The following is a 23,498-nucleotide window of genomic DNA, read 5'->3' on the forward strand; positions in this document are numbered from 1 at the left end:
TGTACAGATCATATAGAATGGGAGATAGGTTCCTACCTATGGTTTGAATTTACTTTTCTTTGTTACTTTCGAAGAATGTTTTCTTACTGTCATCCCTGCCTATCTGGTTTCTTTCTCTTTTTAGCACTTAACTGATTGGCATATTCATTGAAATTATAGGATTACTGAAATATTTTGACACAAGAAGTGATTTTCTTTCTGTTTTGCCAGTAGAAAAAGAGGTACCTAGTCCCTCCAAGCAGCATTATTTCAGTAGCTCAGCAGTCGTAAATATTTTTTAAGTGTGGTGAGAGCATCTGCCTTTATTGCCATATTGGGCTGTAAATTCCAGACTCTTGCTAGCCTCTGTGAAAAATTCCATTCCCCTTTCCAACAATATCCTTGCACCTTTCACCAATACCTCTTATCCTTCCATGAGTACTTTAAATCTTGTCATTTGATTCCTCTTCTAAAGGGAATAGGTCTTTTTCTCAGATCTTGGCTAAATTTTCCAATACTGGAAACAATCTACTAGGTGTCTTTTTCTAATACAATCATTTTCCTTATAATGTGATGACCAGAGTTCTGGACAGTACTCAAACTGAAACCCAATAAACATGTAGAATCCAGTTATTGTATTCTGCAGCTTGGTTAATAAAAGAAGGAACAGTGGTATTTCTGGTAACCAGGATTTGTTTCCTTTTTTAATGTATTCACTTGAATTGGATTTCTTCGCTCTTCTCTGCTTGACTTTAAAATGCTGATAATGAGTCAGTCCCTTAAAGAGCTGTGTGAAATCTCTCTCAAAATACAAAAAGAGAAACAATGTAGTGATGGTTAATATAGTCCCAATCAAACATGAAATGGCTTTCATTTAAATGATTCATTTTTGCAGGTTAGTTGCTGTAGATTTTTTTAGAAATGTGCAAAAAATAATTGATCTGTCTGTTCCTAATTTATCATATTAATCCATAATCTAGTGTTATCTTGTGTAAGTCTTAGAAAATATAAGTCATATTTAATGAATATACTGTTTGTGGCTGGTAAAAAGACTCTTACTAGGAAATGGTTATCACAGGAGAGCCCAACTTTAAATGCATGGACGAAAATTACAATGGACATTTACAAAATGAAGAAGATAACAGCATCTGTTAATCATTAGCTGGAACAATTTGATTCATACTGGGAAAAATGGTTTAACTACATAATGCCTCATAGGCCTGATTTTATTCTCATAAATCAATGAATATGTTGTGAAAAAAGGTCACTCCCTACTTATACATAGTTTTTTCCTTTTGCTTGTTTTTTCTGTCCACTCTTTTCTATAAGTGTATACCTCAGATAAGTACTATGTGGAGATTTGTGACATATATGATTATATGATATGTATGTACAATGTCTGAAATACATCTTATGGAAATCTTTCTTTGATGATGAACTTCAATTAAAAAAATTACAAAAAATATAAGCCATGTATGTTTTCATATGTTGCTTTAATGTTAAATATTAAATACTGTGTTTCTTCCTCTAGGGGTGTGCATATAAATGACTAATTCTAAATCATTACATTTTTTGTCTATTCCTCTAGGAATCAGTGAAAGAAGAAATCATAAGTAAGCCAAATCCTGCCAAGATAAACAGAGCAAAACAGAGGAAAAGTTTCTCTCGCAGTAGGACTCACATAGGACAACAACGCCGGAGACATAGAACCATTAGTACCTGCTCAGACATTCCTCCATCTTCTCCAGAAGTTGATGTGCAACAGAATGAAGTTGAAAATAATTTTGCTGAGACTGTCCCTAGGTCATGTGATGTTAACATGGAAGAAGAAACAATTGAAGTAGAACCAGCAGCAGTAGCAGCAACGGAAACAACCCCAATAACAGCAGAAGAAACAGCTGGAACCCCATCACCATTTATTAACAAAATTGCAACTAAATATCCCAAAACAAAAAAGGTGGGCATCAAAATGATCTCGATTTTTTTCTATTTTATATTAATATGGTATGTGAGCACATCATCAATAGAAGTAGAGTTTTCATTAATGATGATAGGATTACAGGTTCATGACATAACAGTGCAGCAGTTAGTGCTACTATCTCATAGTTCTGGGGCCCTGGTTTGAGGTACAAGTACAAGGTTAGGATGTTCTCTGTGTGACCACATGAATTTCCTCCATCTTTGGTTCCCCCCCCCCCCCCCACCCCATATCCCAAAAGCATGTTGATATTATAGTTCACTAAACAGCTGCTTAGTGTGAGTTAATAACCAAGGGAATCAAAGGGATGTAATGAGTGTGATTGAGTGAAGGAGATACAGGGAAATGAGTGGGATATGAAAATAATGGAAGATGGCATGGACCCATTGGGCATTCTGTCATTATAAGGGTAATAAGATGTTCTCAGTAATCAGACATTTTTAAAATTCCTATGGAGAATTGGAAACTAAATATTAAAAAGCCTTATAATTAATTAGCTTTAATTTTATGACAATTTAATAGCTTTAAAATTTGTTTTGTTTTTCAGCACTTGGTCACTGAATGGTTGAATGAGAAGGCTGGTAAACTAACTGACAGTCCTTTAGAGAAACCTCTGCGAATAACAACAGACCCCGAAGTTCTTGCAACACAGTTGAATTCATTACCAGGCCTTGCGCACAGTCCTCATATGTATACAACGCCAAAACACTATATTCGCTTTTGCTCCCCATTTTTGACAGAGAGGAGACGTCGGAAAGAAACATTGGAACCGAAGGTTGGATCTTGCAAAAAGGTAAAATATATCAATCTGATTTTTGATGGTAATGTGAATTTGTTTTTATGAGTTAGCATAATAAGTTTATTTAAAACATGTAGATCATAATTTACTGTTTGCCATAATGTGTTGCTCAGAACTGCTAAGGTATTGAGTTTCATAATGAGCAATGCTCAAATATTCATTGCGACTCAATTTGCAATCTAAATGTGAGTTTTTGGGGATTCGTTTTGAAGACAAACATTTTTTTTCATAAATGTAAGGGGTACCAGAGCAGTAGTAAAACACCTGACATAATCAGAATTCTAGTTGTAGGCTTCTATGTGAATAGCATCTAATTTGAATATTTGTTTGTAAAGCGTTGGTTAAAACAGGCCTTAGAGGATGAAACTTCAACAGTTGCTGATGCCTTTGATTCAACTTCCTGTGATGGCTCTCTAAGCCCAGCAATGAGTGGCGAAACTAACAGCCCAGGCACTGTTACACTCAGTGGAAATTGTTGTTTGACAGGTATTGTAACATCACACTCAGCCAAATAATATTGTCATAACATATTAATCTGATTCAAAATTGTAATGGATATCATTCCTCATTTGTTCACCCACCACAAATATGCAATCTTTGTAGATGATGTGGGATCAATAATGTAGGATTAAGTTTGCATTCCCAGAGTGAGCTTAGTTTTTGACAATGTTTTTTGATGGTTTGGCTATGATAAATTTGACCAAAATGCTGCACAAACATGCCATTTATTGATCTCTCTGCTTTTTTCCTGCATCACAACTATAACCTGTACTCGCTGGAATTTAGAAGAATGAGGGAGAATCTCATTAAAACCTATCACAAATATTGAAAGATCGAGATAGATTGGTCGTGGAGAGAATGTTTTCTAAAGTGAGGGAGTCTAGACTGAGAAGACATGCTCAAAAATGAGGAATACCCTTTAGAACAGAGATGAGAAGGAATTTCTTTAGCCAGAGGGTGGTGAATCTGTGGAATAATTGCCACAGGCGGCTGTGGAGGCCAAATCATTGGGTATATTTAAAGTGGAGGTTGATTTGTAACAGCATCAAAGGTTACGGGGAGAAGGCAGGATTGGGATAATAATTGGGAAAATCAGCCATGATAGAATGGTAGAGCAGACTCAATAGCCTAATTCTGCTCCTTAGTCTTATGGTCTTATAATTTATTATTAGGCCATCTCTGTGTCTTACAGAACCACTGAAAAAATGTTGGTACTTTCTGCTACGTTCTGAGGAGCTCATGGGAAAATTGGTCTTTATTTCATAGCTTGTGCTTAATATGGCGTTCTATTCAAATCTTCATAATGGTTCAATTAATTCTTAATACAGTGGATTCCTGTTAATTGAGCCATTGGTTAATCGAGACAGCCACATATTTGAACCAACTGTTAAGGAACTAAAGCTAATCGGGAAAATAGTCAGGATTCCCTTTGTTTATTTGGGACAGGATCCCACTTAACTGGGACAAGAGACGGTTGCTGAGCAGTTTCTGAATAGTGTCAGTCGTGTGCATTTGCATGGCCATTAAACACTACAGTGCTTAGAGTGAAGTTTTGAAATCGCGTCAGTTATGAATGTTTGTGTTCAAAAAGCAGTGATTTTTATCCAGTAAAACAATGCAGAACTGTTTCACTCACTGCAGTTTCAAGCATTCAGGCTTGGAGATACAAAAAATAGCCATAGGTGAAAATGAAACAATTTTATCACATCAACAAGTTAGAACTATGAACAATTTGAAGGTATCAACAATCATTTTGAATGTTACAATGAAAATGAAGATCTGGAAGATGCAATAGTCAAAAGCACTGTATGACAGCAGTCGGTTCTCTGCATTAGGTGACTGCATTGATTTTGTTCATTTACAGTCAATCAAAAGAACATGGCGGCATACACTGGATGAATTCCTCCAGTGATAACTATTGGGAACCAATACTCAGTGTTATAGTATTGTTAGTGTTGTAATTTGTTCTGTATTTTAAGTACGTAATTTATACTTAGTTAAGCTGCAGTTTTATCTTTTTTATACCCTTTAACTATCTCCATGCAACTTTGGTTAATTGGGGCAGTTGCTTAATTGGACCAAAATGTTGATGTGTCCCAATTAACTGGAATCCACTGTAATTATTTTACATTTGCACTAATCCTGAGGCATGTACTGCATTAGAGATCTAAATTTCTCTGGGTTCTGACAAGACTTTATCTTGGGGTTTTAAATTAAGTGGCTAGTGTGAATGCTGATAGATTAATTTCAGATTTTCCAAAATTCCTTAGGTTAAGGAAAAGATTCCATTAGATGGTTTGAAACAGTGCTCCCAGAGTTCAGCATCTCAAAGGGTGTTGGTTTTGATGAATGTGATTCTTTTCATCCAGTTTCATTTTAATATCTATCTACCTCTGCCTTATAAATATTGAAAGACTTTATTTCGACCACCCTTTAAGGAAAAAGTTGCAAAGATTTGCAATCCTTCTGGAGGGAAAAATATTGGCTCGTAACTTCCTTTATAAGTGATCCTCCTCCCTCCCCCACCCCCACTTATTTTTAAACCGAAACCTTTGATTCCAGGTTCTCCCACAAAAAGAAACATCCTCTCCATATCCAACCATAAAGGATCTTACGTGTTTTAGTTATTGTCTCCCACTCTACTGAACTCCAGCAAATACAAGTCTAGCCTGTTCAACTTTTCCTTGCTAGATAACGCATCAGTCTCTCAACTACTTCTAGTTCATTAATATGCTTTCCTAAATAATGAAATCAGTATGGTCTACCATTTTCCAGAACTGATATCGCCAGTGCTTATATGCATGAAGCATATCCTCGATAATTTTATATTCAATTTCTATAGCAATAAATGATCATTTATCATTCCTAATTGATATTCATGCCTTTGTAAGTCATGTACAAAGACATTTGGATCTCTTTTCAAATCAGAATTCTGCAATATTTCACCACTTAGATATTTTTTCCAATTTCCTTCTAACATGGACAGTTCCACATTTCCTGCATTATACCAGATTTGCCAAAGCTTTTCTCATTCACTTTACCAGTGTCTGTCTCTTTTTTGCCATGTTACATCCTCTTCACCTTTCTTTCCTACATTTATTTCTGTCCTTAGTAAATTTAGCAACCATTCTTTGGAGCCTTCATGCAAGCCATTGACATAAAATGTTAAAATATTGAGATCCCAGATCTAACTTTTTGTGCCAAAATTTAATCTCCTACATGAGCTTTTGTTATTTGCATTAAACTTTGATGTAACGCTTTATCAAATGTCTTCTGGAAATCCTGCACATGCAGTTCCATTCATTCATGATTCTACTTCAAAGAACTGCAATAAATCGGTCACTTTGATGTTGCTATCACAGAACCTTGGTAATGTTACATTATTACCTTGATTTTTTTTTCCTAATTCCCTTGTTACTTCATTTTTAAAATAGCTGCTAATACTTTCTCAGTAATAGAAATGTAAAAAAACCACTTGATTGACCCTCTATATTCCTTATTAATTAGCTAGTTCCACTGCTGCGTATAGCTTTATTCATTGATTAAAAGTCATAAAGAAAGATACAAACAGTCACCTTTCCAATCACCCTCCTTACTCAAGTCTCCACTCTCATCAAAGCTGACTCTGGGATCTGCCACTCCAAACCATCCAATAAAATCTTACCCTGACTAAGCAATTTTGCAATATCTAAAATCAATGCATCAGCTTTTCCACTGCCACTTAATTTAAAACCCAAGATGTTGTCTATCAGGTCTCAGACACTTGTCAGCATGCAGCTCTTGACAGTTTGCTCAGTATGGCTTTCCTGATTAACTGTAATTTTTTTCAAATTGCACCCTTTTGATTTACAGTTGTTTCTCAGTGATACTTGAAGTGTTGCAAAATATTTGTTTAGTTGATCTGCCCTTCTTGTTTTTCACTATTAATTGCCAGGACTCACTTTTCAATGAGTCAGTACACACTTTAACCATTTTTTAAAATCAGATTTTATAATTTGTTTTTATATTTCTTACTTAGCTTTATTTTGCATTTCAGTTCTTTATTCCCAGCATTTTAAAAATTTAGTCAATTTTAACCTTTTTTTATTCTGACCACTTAACATTATGCAATTACATAAAGTTTTTTTGTGTTTTTGATACTTTTTGTTCACCGTACATAGTTGGTCTTTTTAGGGAGTGTTTTTTTGCTCTCATCCATTGCCTTTATCTTTCAGAATTGATTACTCCTTTAAAGAAAAGAAGATTACGCCATTTAACTGACTCTGGTTTACATGAGCCCATCACTCCAGTTGCTTCTCCACAGACAACTCCCCCATTTATTGATATCACTGCCTCAGATCCTTCTATGTTTAGTACTCCAACAAAGGGGAAAATAGAAGATGAATCTTGTAAAAATGGCCCGAAACCTGTTTATTCACCAGTGACACCGGTAACGCCCAACATTCATGGAAATAGTCTACAATTTGAAGTAAGTTCTGTGTTAAGTAGGAAATACCCTGGTGTCAGAATTTTAAATTTAGTTTGGTAATATCAGACCTGGAATAATCTGTACAATAACCTGTATCTTCTGTAGCTAAAGAGTTGCATTTTATTTATTTGTGCTTTCATACCTTTTTTGAAGATTTCCCATAAGCTATATTACTCTGAAATAATGATTAGAAAATCCATTATATCCTACGCATTCTATTAGAATAAACACAACGTTCTGCAGAGGAAAGAGATGATAACAACTCATGGATAATGCTAAGTACTGTGAATGCTGAAAGCTAGTCATCATCTACGAAGAGAGAAACTTAACACTATCTGAGGTTGATTACCTTCTAAACTTGTAGAAGTTAGATACAGTTGCAAGAAAAAGTCACTGAACCCCTTGCAATTTACCTGGTTTTCTGCATTAATTGCTCATAAAATGTGTTCTGATCTGCATCTAAGTCACAATAATAGACGCGCACAATCTGCCTAAACTAATAAGACATGACTTTATTGAACACATTGTTTAATCATTCACAATCCAGGCAGGAAAAAGTACGTGAACCCTTGTATTTAATAACTGGTAGAACCTCCTTTAGTAGCAATAACCTTCACCAAACGTTTCCTGTTGGGATGAGGTTTTAGTGTTGGTGTATCGTGCCCCTTTTCCTTCAAGCATACTGGTGTACATTTCTGCCAAGAAGTGCAACTTTTGCCTCATCTGCCCACAGAACATTGTTGCATAAGCATGTGGAACATCCAGATGGTCTTTTGCAAACTTGAGACGTGCAGCAATTTTTGTTTTGGAGAGCAGTGTTTCCCTTGTTTAGTGTTTTTCTTATAGTGAACACATGAACAGAGACTTCAGCAAGTTCTAGAGATTTCTGCAGGTCTTTTGATGTTACCCTTGGATTCTTTTTCAGCTCCTTCAGCATTGCACATTGTGCTCATGGTGTGATCCTTGCAGGATGCCTTCTCCTAGGGAGAGTAGCAACAGTACTGAATTTCCTCCATTTGTAGACAGTTTCTCTTACTGTGGACTGATGAACACTCAGGTCTTTAGAAATGTTTTGAAGCCTTTTCCAGTTTCATGCATCTTTACAATTCTCCTTCTAAGGTGCTCTGAAAGTTGTTTCAATCAAGGCATGACGTACATAAACAGATCTTTCTTGAGAAAAGTAGGCTGTCAGTAACCTGACTTTGTGTGTCTTTTTATTATGGCAGGAAGCCTCTACAACCCCAAACCTCCAATCACATCTCATTGATTGGAACACCTAACTCCAAATAGCCTTTGTAGAAGTCATTACCAAGGTTCACAATTTTTTGAACTGAGACTGATTGTTTAAATTGTGTACTTAGCATTGACGAGAAGAATTGCAATTGTTTGTGTGTTATTAGTTTAGGCAGATTGTGTGTGTCTATTACTGTGATTCAGGTGAAGATCAGTCCACATTTTATGAATAATTAATGCAGAAAACCATGTAATTGCAAAGGGTTCACAAACTTTTTCTCACAACTGTATGTAATTGGTTTTAAGCAGGTATGAAAACTGAATTCTCGTCATATTGATGAAAGGACTAATCTGTAATTCTTACCTGTGATAATTCAGCTATATCAAAAATGTATTTAGATGCTTGCCCAATGGTACATAAAAATGTTAAATAAATTAAGTAAACAATAATAGGTGGCTTATCTGTGGTACTATTAGCTTTAACACTGTGATGAACAGTAAATCACATTCTGATGGCTAGGACAATTGTTTTAATTTGATATGGTTAAAAAGCACTTCTTTTATTCAGTTTTTAAGTGCCATTTGTCTCTATATTGACTTGATCTTCTCTCCTTTGCCCACATCCAAAGAACATTTCATCACCTGAAAGTTCCCCAGAAGTAAAGCGAAGAATTTACACTCATGAGGTAATATAGTGCAATTTATTTTACTGTGTTTTAAATATAGTACCTTTTTGTATGATGAAATGAATGTTAAATCATTCAACATGACATTTTAGGTAGCATTACACCCCACAACATTCAAATTAATTTTATTACCGAAGTATGTATATATCACTATCTACAACCCTGAGATTCATTTTCTTGTGGGTGATCACAGTAAATACAAGAAACATAATTAATGAAAGACCACACCTAAGAGGGAGGACAAATAATCTATGTGCAAAATACAACAAACTGTACAAATACAAAAAGAAAAAGAATAAATAAGAAATAAATATTGAAAACATGAACTGAAGAGTCCTTGAAAGTGACCCTATAAGTTATGGGAACATTTCAGTAATGAAGCGAGTGAAGTTATCCCCTCTGATTTCAGGAACCTGATGGTTGAAGGGTAATTAACCATTCCTGAATCTGGTGTTGTGGGTCTTGAGGCCTCCTCCAGCAGTGAGAAGATACCATGGCCTGGGAGGTCGGGATCCTTGATAATGGATGCTGCTTTCCTGTAACAGTGCTCTCTGTAAATGTGTGCAATGGTGGGGAGGTTTTACCCATGATAGACTGGGCCATATCCACTACTTTTTATAAACTTTTTTGTTCAAGGGCATTGGTGTTTCCATACCAGGCTGTGATGCAACCAGTCAATATACTCGCCACTACACATCTGCTGGGGGTTGTCAAAAGTTTTAGATGACATGTGTAATCTTCACAAATGTATAAGAAAGTAGAAGTGCTGCTGTGCTTTTTTCGTAATGGCACTTGCGTGCTGGACCGGGGACAGATCCTTTGAAATGATAACACTGAGGAATTTGAAGTTGCTAATCTTCTCCATCTCCGAGTCCCCCAATGTGGACTGGCTCATGGACCTCCAGTTTCCTCCTCCTGAAATCAGTAATCACCTCTTTGCTCTTGCTGACGTTGAATGAGAGGTTATTTTTGTGGCACCACTCAGCTAGATTTTCAATCTCTCTTCTATCTGCTGATTCATCATCACCTTTGATTCAGCCAACAACATTGCTGGATGTCCTTGTTACTTTGAGTCAGTTATGCATTATGCAAAACACTATTCCACATTTCCTTGGTCTTGCATAGCAGAGCCTACTGAGGTCTTGATACTGAGGCTGTCATCCTCGAAAAGGGATTGACATTGATTTGAGTATCTTTTCGATAATGAGAGAGAGGAAGAAAAATTAAGGATGTGCTTGAACTCCATCATGAAAATGTTCATAGCCCCACTGACTCTTGGGAATCCTTAACCCATACTTTCCTGAATGGAAGAGCATTCAAAATGGTATTGAGAACCTCATATCCATACACAAAGTGCACAGTAGCCCATTGTACATGGCAGAAGGAGCACAGCATCTCACATTATATCGCTTCTTTTGTGCTATCTGTAGAAGGTCTGCAGTTCCACATAAGCCTCCAATCCTCTCAGAACCCACAAAGTCAGAACTGAAGCAAGTCATCCTTGATCCCAAGGAATTGCCTTGATTATTGTTTTTTAATTTATAGAGTCACAGAGTTATATGCATAGAATTAGGGTCTTGACCCAGCTCGTGCATGCAAACCAAATTGCTTGCCTGACCCCGCCCCATTTGCCTGCATTTGGCTGATTTATTTAAACTTTTCCTATCTGCAGATCTGTTAAAATGTCTTTTAAATATTGCAATTGTACCTGCTATTCCTCTTACTCTGGCAGCTTGTTATCCATAGCCAACACCTTTTATGTGAAAAATATTCCGCCCCCAGGTCCCTTTAAATGTTTCCACCTTACTTTAAGTCTATGTCTTTTTTTTAATGCTTTACCCGAGGAAGAAGACTGATGATTCACCTTCTCTATGCTCCTTTTGGTGCTATGTACCACTAAAAGATATCCATAACCTTAACTTGAGAATCAAGTCTAGAAAATGATAGCAACTTAAGTACCAGGAGGTATGAGAGTATAAAGGTTAAACCACTGAACTAAGAAGGCTGGAATGATGACGGGACTCAAGTGTGGGAATTCAAATCCCACCGTTATGGTTGATTAATTAATCACTTTGTTAAATTATGGAATAAAACAACAATATCAGTAATAATAATAGCCAGAAATGTAAGTGATAGATTGCCATGTTTAAAAAGCTATTTTGCCTAAGTGCTTAAGAAATGGAAGTTTGCAGGGGTTGTAGCCTCCTCATCCAAATCAGGGTGAATAAACATTGACCCAGAAGCATTGAACACAGGTCAGTACTTGAAGATAATAATCCAGAAGCTACAACAAGCAGTGAAAGCTACTAAACAATAGTTTGTAGATTAGCTTTTCCAGAAAAAGAAAATTCAAAGCAACACACGCAGAGCAGCTTGACATCAACCCTCTTTTCTCATCCTTTCATGGAATGCTTTTCCTCCATTGTATCAAACATGCTTTAGGCATCCAGTTTTTAAAAAAAAATGTCGAGAAGCTGCATGTGCATATCAGCTTGTCTATCTTGGCTGGGTTTTAGAAATTTGCGTCTTCAAATAGTAAACCTTTCTTTATCTCATGTAGTAATATGCAGGTGTTGGATATACCACAATAAATCCTTTCCTATAAAAAAAACATTTAACCTAAAGAGGAAAATCTAATTGTTTAATTTGCAGATTTCTGAGAAAGTATCCTCCCTCTTAGCACTGAATTCTTTACGGAGCTGCAACCTAACAGAAGTGGGACTACTTGATGTGAAAACTATTGAAGATGTTAGCCCAAGAAGCAGAACAGAAATTAGCCAATGTATCAGTGGCATGGAATCTGTTTCAGAACTCCATACAGGATTTGAATTGTGTGAGCAGCACACACTGCACAAAGATTTAGATTGCCCTATTCACCATGATCGGACTGATGCAAGCAGCCAATCAGAACCTATTTACAGTGGAATGGGCTCTGTGTACTCTTCATGGATGAAGAGCCCAGAACGACCGAACCTAAATTTCTCGCCGTTGAATTCCAATCTTCGGGATCTTACACCCTCACATCAGTTGGAGATAGGTGGTGGCTTTAGGGCGAATGAATCGAAAATGCTTCAAGATGACACCAGACTGTCATTTCCGGAAGGAACTGGTTATTACTGCTCCGAGGATGGGATGATCAATTTTGGCAAAGGGATTAATGGGGACAGTATAACCGAAGGAAGTTGTACACCACAAAATCCACCACAGAAGAAAAAGGTAAGTGAATAATCAAAATAAATAACAGTTTTCAGAATGTTTACTACAGCCATAGCAGTTGGATCCGTGGTATCATAGCTAGATTAAATTTTAATGCCTGCTTGGGACCACGTGGTTACATAATGATTAGCATAATGCTTTACTGCGCTAGCAACCCAGGTTCAGTCACCACTGCTGTTCGTAAGAAGTTTGTAGGTTCTCCCCATGACTGTATGGGTTTCATCCAGGTGCTTCAGTTTTCTCTCACGTTCCGGTTAGTAGGTTACTTGGTCAAGTGGATGCAATAGGGTGTCGCAGACTTGTTGCAAGTTAAAGTAAATTTATTATCAAAGTACATATATGTCACCATATACAACACTGAGATCCTTTTTCTTGCAGGCATACACAGTAAATCCAAAAAATAATAGAATCAATGAAAGACTGCACCCAACAATCATTGTGCAAAAGGCAAGAAACTGTGCCAATACAAAAGGGAAAAAAAATAAATAAGCAATACAATGAGAACATACAATGAAGAGTCATTGAAATTGAGTCCATAGGTTGTGGGAACAGTTCAGTGATGAGACAAGTTAAGTTGAATGAAGTTCTCCCCTCTGGTTCAAGAGCCTGATGGTTAAGGCGTAATAACTGTTCCTGACCCGAGTGGTGTGGGTCCTGAGGCTTCTGTATGTTCTTCCTGATGGCAACAGTGAGAATAGAGCATGGCCTAGGTGGTGGGGGTTCTTGATTATTTATGCTGCTTCCTTGCAACAGTGGTCCATGTAGATGTGTTCAGTGGTGGGGAGGGTTTTACCCATGGTGGACTGGGATGTATTCTTTTTTTTTAGGCTTTTCCATAGGCATTGGTGTTTCTGTACCAGAGTGTGTGCAACCAGTCAATATACTCTCCACCACACATCTACAGTAGTTCATCAGGCTTTTAGATGCCGTGCCAAGTCTTCCAAACTTCCAAGAAAGAGGTGCTGCTGTGCTTTCTTAGTAATGGCACTTAACAGATCCTTTGAAATTATAACAGCAAGGAATTTAAAGTTGCTGCTCCTCTCCACCTCTGACCCCACAATGAAGACTTGCTCATGGATCTCCAATTTCCTCCTGAAGTTGATAATAGTCTCCTTGGTCTTGCTGACATTGAGAGATTGTGGTTCCACTCAGACTTTCAATCTCCCTCCAATATGCTGATTCATCACCATCTTTGATTCAGCCAGCGAAATTTAAGTTTGGCATTGGATCTGTTCTAAGCTTCACAGAAGTATAAGGTGAATAGTGCAGGGAACTAAGCACACAACCTAAATAAATCACATTTCTTCCCCATAGTGATGTTTGGCATGAACCATGAAACCTCTTGACCACGTCTGCATGCATTTTGGTGCAGCACAGTAGTGTATTGGTTAGCACATCACTTTACAGTGCCAGCGATCAGGGTTCAATTCCTACCAAAGCCTGTAAGGACTTTGTATGTTCTCCCCACGATTGCATGGGTTTCCTCTGAGTGGTCTGGTTTCCTTCCACATTCCAAAGATGTATGGGTTGACAGGTTAGTTAATCACATGGGAGTGTAATTGGGTGGCACGGGCTCATTGGGGCGGAAGGACCTGTTACTGTGTATCTCAAAAATTAAATGTAAAGTTTCAACATTCTTGATGTGACAATGTGTCCTTCCTCAAAGTTTTCTTCCACATCCCAAAAGCTGTACCGGCAATTACAAATGATCTCTTTTAGAGGTGGGAGATTGGAGGTAATTAATAAGCATGTGAGAAAGAATACATTACAGAGGAGTTGAGGGTAGCATTGTTTCGAGGAGCTGAATGGTTGCCATCTAAATGGTAAGGAAATGGATTAATGAGAATTTTAAAGCAGGTTTACACTGCTGAGATTTTTAAGGAACTGAAAATACTTAAATGTTTGGTTTAAGAATCTCAGTGGAGTAATGTACACAGTACATGTGGCAAAGAATGAGGGAAGAAAAGTAATTACATAAATTTAATTTCCAGTAACTGATGATAATTGCTTTTCTTTTTCCAGGTTTCTCTACTGGAGTATCGTAAAAGACAGAGGGAAGCAAGGCAAAGTGGTTCCAAACTGGAAAGCTTCTCTCCAGTTGCTACATCACCACATTGTGTCGGTGGTCGTGGTAATAGTGTGGCCAGCAGCACTGACAATGGCAGCAATGTAAAAGCTAGTGGAGAGATGGGGGAAAGTATCCCCAGTCATCCATCATCTTTGCTTGCTACAGTAGAGTCTGTCAGTCCGATTGAAACTGGCAACAAATCTCCAATTAAGCAACCACCCTTGACAGAAAAGAAAATAGATGAGGCAGATGTTCGATGGTATGTTCACACATAGTTTTACTCATCAAAGTGGATGGGGGCATGGTGGTATTGATTAATATGCAATGAAGTATTTTTGGGTATTTTCCACGATTCTTCATGTAGTATTTCAACTTGAAAACAAAAGAATGATTTCAAGAAAGGCATGAGTTTTTAATGAATATTTAAACACTATTAATCAACTATTCAAATGGAAATACCAACATATTTAGAAGATTCTTTGTCAATGAATTTTGCTGTTATTGGCACATACATAACACATTTTTAGAAAAAGATACAGGAAGACAGTACGCTGCCCAACCTGCTGAGTTCCTCCAGCTTGTTGTACGTGTTGATTTATAGGAAGACTTGTAGCTTTATAAAGAAATTTCTAAATGAAGAGGTATACCAGATATAAATGTTTTCACCAGAGCTGGGGTGAAACGAGGGAAGCACCAGTGCATACTGGACATTGGGCTGGGAGTGATGGCAAAGAAGGGATGTTTAAGCTCTGTGGTCAGAGTGTAAACAGGTACAAGAATTATTAAGTCAATGCATAATGAAGCAGGGAGTTGCTGGATGCTGGTGAGGAAATAGACAATAGAAGCACAAAGATAAACAGGAACACGGCTTCTGTCATTCTTAGATGAGGATTCACTTGTTTTGAAGCTATGTCACCCAGTTCAAAGTACTCTCAGTAGGGCAGAGGTTCATGGTATAAGAAAGGTTGGGAACCCCTGCAGTAGTGGAAAATCCTCTCAGCATTTCCCTGTCAAAGCCTTTCAGAATTTTGTAACTTAGCAAAAAAAATTCTCATTCTAAATTTCTAGTGGTATAGGCCAAGCCTTCTGAATCTCTTTTCATTGCTGTCCTTTAGTACTTTGTATTCCCAACATTTGCAAACATATCCTTACTTAAACATGAAGATCAAATCTTACAATGCACTAAGTGCTCCTCATCAGTGCTTTGTAAGCTTGCATCAAAACTTCTCTGTGCTCTTTGACTACCATTCTTTCAACCTTTCTGAAGTTATATGCTGGCCTTTTATGTTTCATGCATTAGAATGTCCAAATTTCTTTATGCTGCATCCTTTTTTAATCATACTCTTTTTAAGTAATAATTTTGCAGTTTCATTCTTCCTTTCTTCCAAAATGGATAATCTCATTTCCATATTATACACCTTCTCTCAACTTCTTGCCAAGTTATTTACCTATCTAAATCCTTTTGCAGGCTCTTTGTATCCTCACAACTTGCTAACCCACTTATTATCAACATATTTTGGAACTGGTACTCTTGGTTCCTTCAACCATGGCATTAATATAGTTAGTAAGTATTTAAAAGCCCCAACATTTGATTCATCTGGCACTGTACGACTTACTGAATAACAATCCAGTTCTCACAAGTCTCCGTTAGTTAATGAATCCTTTATGCCTGCTGATATAGACACAAAACGTGGATTGAATAGTGTTACTATTACTAATAAAGTGATCAGTAAAAACATTCAGAATATACGATAGTTTAGTACAGGCAATAGTATAAAAATTTGCATTATTTTGTCATGTTCTTTATCCCTCAAAAGAATAGTGAAAGCCTGACAAAAGTTAAATCCAGAGGAAATAGTTCTGGTTTTAAAACCAGCATTATTATTTTGGTTATTACATGTGAAATAAGTAAGATAATGGTTGTTAGAAAATCTAGGCTAATGTATCCTTAAATCATATTAAGTTTTTTTTGTTTGGAAGACCTTGGATCAGGTCCAAGGAGCTGAACTTGGTCAGCTCTTTTGTTGAATTTGCAATATAATAATACCTACTTTATTGTACTCACTGAAATTTGGTCCTGAAGTGAGAGGAACTGTGCATCTGCTACTATGTTGTGCATTTAACATAGCTGACAGACGAATTTATATCCTTTTGAATAGCCCAGCAGTTTGCATAATATTCCTAGAACTGTTAACACTAATCAGGATTCACCATATTCTTTTTCACCTCTAAAGCTGTGTGACTTTTGTCCACCATTTCTGCTGGTAATATATTCTACATTTGTCTTCAGTTCATACTAATATTGATTGTTCTGATCACTTCAGCTTAGAATTTTATCAATACTGATAATTAAATATTTCTCAATGCTGACTAGAACCAGATGTGAATTAACTGTAGGCATTAAGAGCATTGTAGGTATATTGTCCTGTACTGTTCTTTGTTCTTCCCCATTCTTTATGGTTCAGCTCTACTCTGTATTTGAATGTTTGAGTAGATGTTATCCACAACCAGGGGACCAAAAATTGATTGATTTACTCCCATTAGTCTACAACCATTCACAGTTAATTCAGATTTGAAATTTGCAGGTAATAGAGGCAATATTGTGGAAAATATTGGGCAGATAAATGGTAAATTAACATAGAAAACCTACAGCACGATACAGACCCTTCGACCCACAAAGCTGTGCCGAACATGGCCTTAGCTTAGAAATTACCTAGGGTTACCCAAAGCCCTCTACTAAGCTCCATGTACCTAACCAGGAGTCTCTTAAAAGACCCTATCGTATCCACCTCCACCACCATCGCCAGCAGCCCATTCCACGCACTCACCACTCTCTGAGTAAAAAAAACTTATCCCCGACATCTCCTCTGTACCTATTTCCAAGCATTTTAAAACTGTGCCCTGTTGTGTTAGCCATTTCAGCCCTGGGAAAAAGCCTCTGACTATCCAACACGATCAGTGCCTCTCATCATCTTGTACACCTGATTGTTGATAAATTTAGAATGATGCACTTCGATTTTGCAGTGCTTGAAAAAATATTCAGTACCCACAACTATTTTCCCATTTTACTGTCTCATTTTCTAAATTTAAAATATATAGGTTCTCGAGGGATATTGGAACTCTGATAAAGAAGAGAGAGATGTATAACATGTATAGGCAACAGGGAGGAAATAAGATGCTTGAGGAGTATAAAAAGAGTAAGAAAATACTTAAGAAAGAAATCAGGAGGGCTAAAAGAAGACATGAGGTTGCTTTGGCAGTCAGGGTGAAGGATAATCCTTAGAGCTTCTACAGGTATGTTAAGAGCAAAAGGATAGTAAGGGATAAAATTGGTCCTCTTGAAGATCAGAGTGTTCGGCTGTGTATGGAACCAAAAGAAATGGGAGAGATACTAAATGGGTTTTTTGCATCTGTATTTACTAAGGAAACTGTAATGGAGTCTTTGGAAACAAGGCAAACAAGTAGGGAGGTCATGGAACTTATACAGATTAAAGAGGAGGAGGTGCTTGCTGTCTTGAGGCAAATCAGAGTAGATAAATTCCCAGGACCTGACAGGGTATTCCCTCGGATTTTGAGGGAGACTAGTGTTGGAATTGCAAGGCCCTGGCAGAAATATTTAAAACGTTGATATCCACGGGTCAGGTGCCGGAGGATTGGAGGATAGCTCATGTAGTTCTGCTGTTTAAAAAAGGCTCAAAAAGTAAGCCGGGAAATTATAGGCTGGTAAGTTTGACATCGGTAGTAGGTAAATTATTGGAAGGAATATTAAGAGATAGGATCTACAAGTATTTGGATAGACAGGGACTTATTAGAAACAGTCAGCATGACTTTGTGCGTGGTAGGTCATGTTTAACCAATCTATTAGAGTTTTTCGAGGAAGTTACCAGGAAAGTGGATGAAGGGAAGGCAGTGGATGTTGTATACATGGACTTCAGTAAGGCCTTTGACAAGGTTCCGCATGGGAGGTTAGTTAGAAAGATTCAGTCGCTAGGTATACATGGAGAGGTAGTAAATTGGATTAGACATTGGATCAATGGAAGAAGCCAGAGAGTGGTAGTGGAGGATTGCTACTCTGAGTGGAGGCCTGTGACTAGTGGTGTGCCACAGAGATCAGTGCTGGGTCCATTATTATTTGTCATCTATATCAATGATCTGGATGATAATGTGGCAAATTGGATCAGCAAATTTGCTGATGATACAAATATTGGAGGTGTAGTGGACAGTGAGGAAGGTTTTCAAAGCTTGCAGAGGGATTTGGACCAGTTGGAGGAATGGGCAGAAAAATGGCTGATGGAGTTTAATACAGACAAGTGTGAGGTATTGCACTTTGGAAGGTCAAACCAAGGTAGAACATACAAGGTAAATGGTAGGATACTGACGAGTGCAGTAGAACAGAGGGATCTGGGAGTACAGATACATAATTCCCTAAAAGTGGCATCACAAGTAGATAGGGTTGTAAAGAGAGCTTTTGGTACATTGGCCTTTATAAATCAAAGTATTGAGTACAAGAGTTGGAATGTAATGGTGAGGTTCTGTAAGACATTGGTGAGACTGAATTTGGAGTATTGTGTGCAGTTTTGGTCACCTAATTACAGGAAGAATATTAATAAGGTTGAAAGAGTGCAGAGAAGGTTTACAAGGATGTTGCCGGGACTTGAGAAACTGAGTTACAGAGAAAGGTTGAATAGGTTAGGACTTTATTCCCTGGAGTGTAGGAGAATGAGGGGTGATTTGATAGAGGTGTATAAAATTATGATGGGTATAGATAGAGTGAATGCAAGCAGGCATTTTCCACTGAGGCTGGGGAGAAAAAAAAAGAGGTCATGGGTTAAGGGTGAAGGGGGAAAAGTTTAAAGGGAACATTAGGGGGCTTCTTCACGCAGAGAGTGGTGGGAGTGTGGAATGAGCTGCCAGATGAAGTGGTGAATGTGGGCTCACTTTTGACATTTAAGAAAAACTTGGACAGGTATATGGATGAGAGGGGTTTGGAGGGATATGGCCCAGGTACAGATCAGTGGGACTAGGCAGAAAAATAGTTCGGCACAGCCAAGAAGGGCCAAAAGGCCTGTTTCTGTGCTGTAATGTTCTATGGTTCTATTGAAGTAGGTTTTTTTGAACTAATCTACAAAACATTGTGCATCATGTCAAATCAAAAGAAAAGTTCCAAAACCTGTCAACAATGTAGTAAAAATTAAAAACTAAAATAGTGAGGCTGAAAAAGTATTCATCCCCTTTGTAATTACTACGCCAGTTTTCCTCAGGTGCAATGTACAGCATTGCCTCACCAATTCACTGAATTTGTTGATGCAGAAAATTGGATATCATCTGTTTTCCATAAATTCATAAGAATAAATACCCCTCTTTGTAAGGTCCAACAGTATGGTAGATTTTCAACAGACAAAACCAAAATGAAGACAAAGAGCATTTAAGACAAGTCAGTGAAATGTTAATGGAGAAGCATAGATCTGGGGAAAGGTACAAGACCATTTCAAAGGCACTGAACATACCTTTGAACTCAGTGCAGTCCATCATGAAATGACTAATCTGGCTGAAGGGTTTTGGCCCAAAACATCAACTGTACTCTTTCCTAGATGCTGCCTGGCCTGCTGAGTTCTTTAAAATTAAGATTATTGAACAAATTAGATCTTTTTACGAAAAGTAGAAAAAATTAGAAAGTTCATTCAGGAAGTGATTAGATTTTGGAATTTACCACTATATGCACAAAGTATGAGTACTTTTTAAAGGAAACTGCACTAGTTTGTGGAAGAAAAGTGTATAGGAAAATGTGTTGAAAAATACTATCTTTTTGTTAATTTAATTGATTTTAATATACTTCAACTTTTTTTAAATGTCTCGGGTAAATGCAACTACTATTAAAGTATCTTGGGTTGGTTGAGATGTGCATTGGGGGAGGAATTTTGATATTTTATAGCTCTCTGGTCACTATTGACAAATGCTGTGAGTGATTCGAAATCACTTACCGACTTTGTAAGAAGGAAGAAAATTGTTACTCTTTCTGAATGTGTGGCAAATCTTGTTTAGTCAGCTGAATAAATAACTTCTAAAAGATTTTGGAATGTTGCATGGTACAAATGCATTGATGCCATCCAACGTTTTACTTTAAAGGATTGCTTCAACTTCAGTTGAAAAAGTAAGGGAAAGAAGTTACCAGCGAGCACTGCTTTTGAGTGATCATAGAAAAGAAAAAGAAGTTGGTAAGTATTATGAACCATTTCATTTTATTATGTTATATACAAAGAAATTGATGGATTAGCATCCTGTTGCAGTATCTCTCTAAGCATATGTTGCTGCTTTCTCTTGTTAAAGATCTATCACAACCACATGCAATTTGCTATCACTGAACCAGCAGTATGTTTATTATCTGGATGTAGCTGTTGATATGCAGAGTGGTAGTAGAGAATTTAAAGATTAAAATCAAATATTACAGCTTTATTATGTTTCCAAAAACAATAATAATCTTGAAGGGGAAAAAATTCAGAATTCTGATGGACCAAGGCACTGGTAAAGAAAATGAAAGAGCCATAAAAAAGAAAATGCTTCAATGTGTACATAAAAAGATAGGAAAAGCGATTGTGCATACTTTACAGAGTGAGATAGATGAAAGTACAGTGAGGAATAAAGAAATGGAAAATAAATTAAACCAATATTTTGAGTCTCTTCCTGAAATGTTGAAAAACAACAGGTCTTGATTGAAAGAGGAGTTGAAAGAAATTAGCATTAGCTAATGAGAGCATTGGAAGAATTATTGGAATTGAAAACTCTTAATTTAACAGGACCCATGTCCCACAGTTTTGAAAGAAGTCATTTTAGAGATGGTGGATGCACTTTACAGTTTCCAAAATCCTGTGAATTAGAACATGGAACAGTACAGCACGTCAAACCACAATGTCTGTGCTGAACATGATGACAATTTATACCAATCCTATGTACCTGCACGTGGACTACATTCCTCTATTTCCTTCATTCACTCCTCAGTCTGCAATGCTCTAAAGAAAACAATCCATGTTTGTGCAATCTCGTCTTAAGTTAATATTGGTGAACTTCCTCTGCATCCTGTCTGAAGCCAGAACTGAACACAGTAGTACAAATGTGACCTAACCAAACTTTAAGACAGTTGCAACATGACTTCTTGACAATACTCAGTATCACTAGTGATGAAGGCTGTTATGGCTTACACCTGCTTTACCACCACATTCACTTGTGTCACCACTATCAAGGAGTTAATGGTTTTGTACCACTGGTTCCTTCTGTACATCACTGTTCCTAATGGCCTTGCTATTTACTGTATGCTTTCCACTTACATTTGATCTCCCACTGTATAGCACCTCATAGTTGTCTGGATTTTGCTCCTATTTATAATTTTTCTGCCTGTATTTCCAAATGATCTATATCCTACTGTGCATTATCCATTCCTCACTGTCCATAATTCTGCCAATTTTTGTGTCACCAATCATTCCACCTACATTTTTGTCAATGTCATGTGTATATAAAACAGCAGAGCTCCCAGCATTGATCCCTGTAAAATACCATTGGTCACAATAAGAATAACAGTATTATTCCCTGCCTTCTATGACCAAGCCAGTTTTGAATCCACCCTGGCAAGTTGCCATGGACTCCACTTGTTTTAAACTTTTGGATCAGCCTATATTGAGGGACATTATCAGTGCTTTACTGATGTCCATGTCCACTGTGTTACCGTATAAATCACCTTCATCTCCTCAATATAACTCTAATCAGGTTTGTAAGGTAGCTCACTTAAAAACCATGTTGACTATTCCAACTAGATCCATGCTTTTCCAAGTGTGAGTAGATCCTATCCCTGAGAATCTTCTCCATGTAAAGGGAGTTAATTCTGGTTCAATTCCCAACATTTGTGAATGAAGAGAGAGAACACAGAACTACTTTGAACATGCCTGCTTTTATGTTACTTGTAGCCACAGTAATACAGTTGCTGCCTCGCATGTTCATTCTTGATCCTTGGGAATGTTTTCATAGAGTGTGTACATTCTCCTCGAGATGGTGTGAGTTTCCGCCCTGTGTTTCTTCCTTAGTTGATAGGTCAATAGACCACTGTAAATAGCTTGTAGTGCCTGTATAGGTGTATAGTAGATTCTGGGGAGTTGATGGGAATGTGGAGAACTTGAAATAAATTATAGGATAGGATTAGTGTGAATGGGTACTTGATAGCATAGATTTGGTTTGCCAAAGGGCCTGTTACTGTGTTGTATATCTCTATGACTCTGAATGCTCTAGAATTATACTCTACTTCCCAATCTTTATCTCGTGCCTTGGTCCTGCATTAGTTAAAAAAAAATTAGCATTGTAGAAATGAATGGAACTGAAGGGTGATGAATCCCCAAAAGCTGATGTCCTATACTCCTGGGTTATCATCTTCCAAAAATTTATAGAATCCAGAACAGTTCCTGCAGATTTACATGTTAGTAAATGTAAACTCATTAAAAAGAGGAAGAGAAATGGAAATATGAACTAATTGGTTTGACATTAGTCCTAAAGAAACTGCTGGAAAGCATTATAAATGAAGTAGTAATTTTTTTTATTACATGGATTTATGTAAAAAAAGACACATTTAACAAGTGCTTTGGACAGAGGCTGTAACTAGCAGAATAGAAAAGGATGGAACTGTTAATGTGGTGTATTTAGACTTCATAACCTTAATAAAGAGATGGTTAAACAAAATTCGTAAGCATGGGATTGAGATTAAAACATATTGGCATAGATTGTGGATTAGTTAGTGAGTATTGAGAATGGGAATCAACATTCATTTTTGAATTGCAAGTCTATGACAGTAATGATATAGTGATCAGTGCTGGTGTGCAGCTTTGGATGAAGTGATTAAATATTTGATAAATAGCTGAGTGGTAGGTTAGGCTGTAGGGAAGTTGCAGCAAGGCTTTGGGGGAATATAAGTGAATAGACAAGGACAGGGATAATGTGGAAAATGTGAGGTGGAAAAGGAATTCTTATTTTTAAATGGTGAGAGCTTGAAAGCGGTTGGAGTTCCAAGAGATCTATATACCTTTATACTCAAA

The 23,498-nt window shown here is 37.2% G+C and overlaps 1 protein-coding gene across 10 annotated transcripts in view; it reads left to right on the plus strand.

Moving 5' to 3' along the window:
- The window catches only part of kmt2e (lysine (K)-specific methyltransferase 2E), a 123,122-nt gene that overhangs the window by 92,752 nt on the left and 6,872 nt on the right, over window positions 1–23,498 (plus strand). For all 10 annotated transcript variants that reach the window (XM_073066651.1, XM_073066654.1, XM_073066656.1 and 7 more), the window contains 8 exons: window positions 1,568–1,936; window positions 2,505–2,750; window positions 3,092–3,242; window positions 6,971–7,224; window positions 9,087–9,143; window positions 11,796–12,359; window positions 14,382–14,686; window positions 20,554–20,642. In XM_073066651.1, the coding sequence (XP_072922752.1) occupies window positions 1,568–1,936; window positions 2,505–2,750; window positions 3,092–3,242; window positions 6,971–7,224; window positions 9,087–9,143; window positions 11,796–12,359; window positions 14,382–14,686; window positions 20,554–20,642 (2,035 nt within the window). The remainder of the gene's footprint in view (window positions 1–1,567; window positions 1,937–2,504; window positions 2,751–3,091; window positions 3,243–6,970; window positions 7,225–9,086; window positions 9,144–11,795; window positions 12,360–14,381; window positions 14,687–20,553; window positions 20,643–23,498) is intronic.

The sequence above is a fragment of the Hemitrygon akajei genome, chromosome 14 (genome assembly GCF_048418815.1).
Source record: "Hemitrygon akajei chromosome 14, sHemAka1.3, whole genome shotgun sequence".
NCBI classification, from domain to species: Eukaryota; Metazoa; Chordata; class Chondrichthyes; order Myliobatiformes; family Dasyatidae; genus Hemitrygon; species Hemitrygon akajei.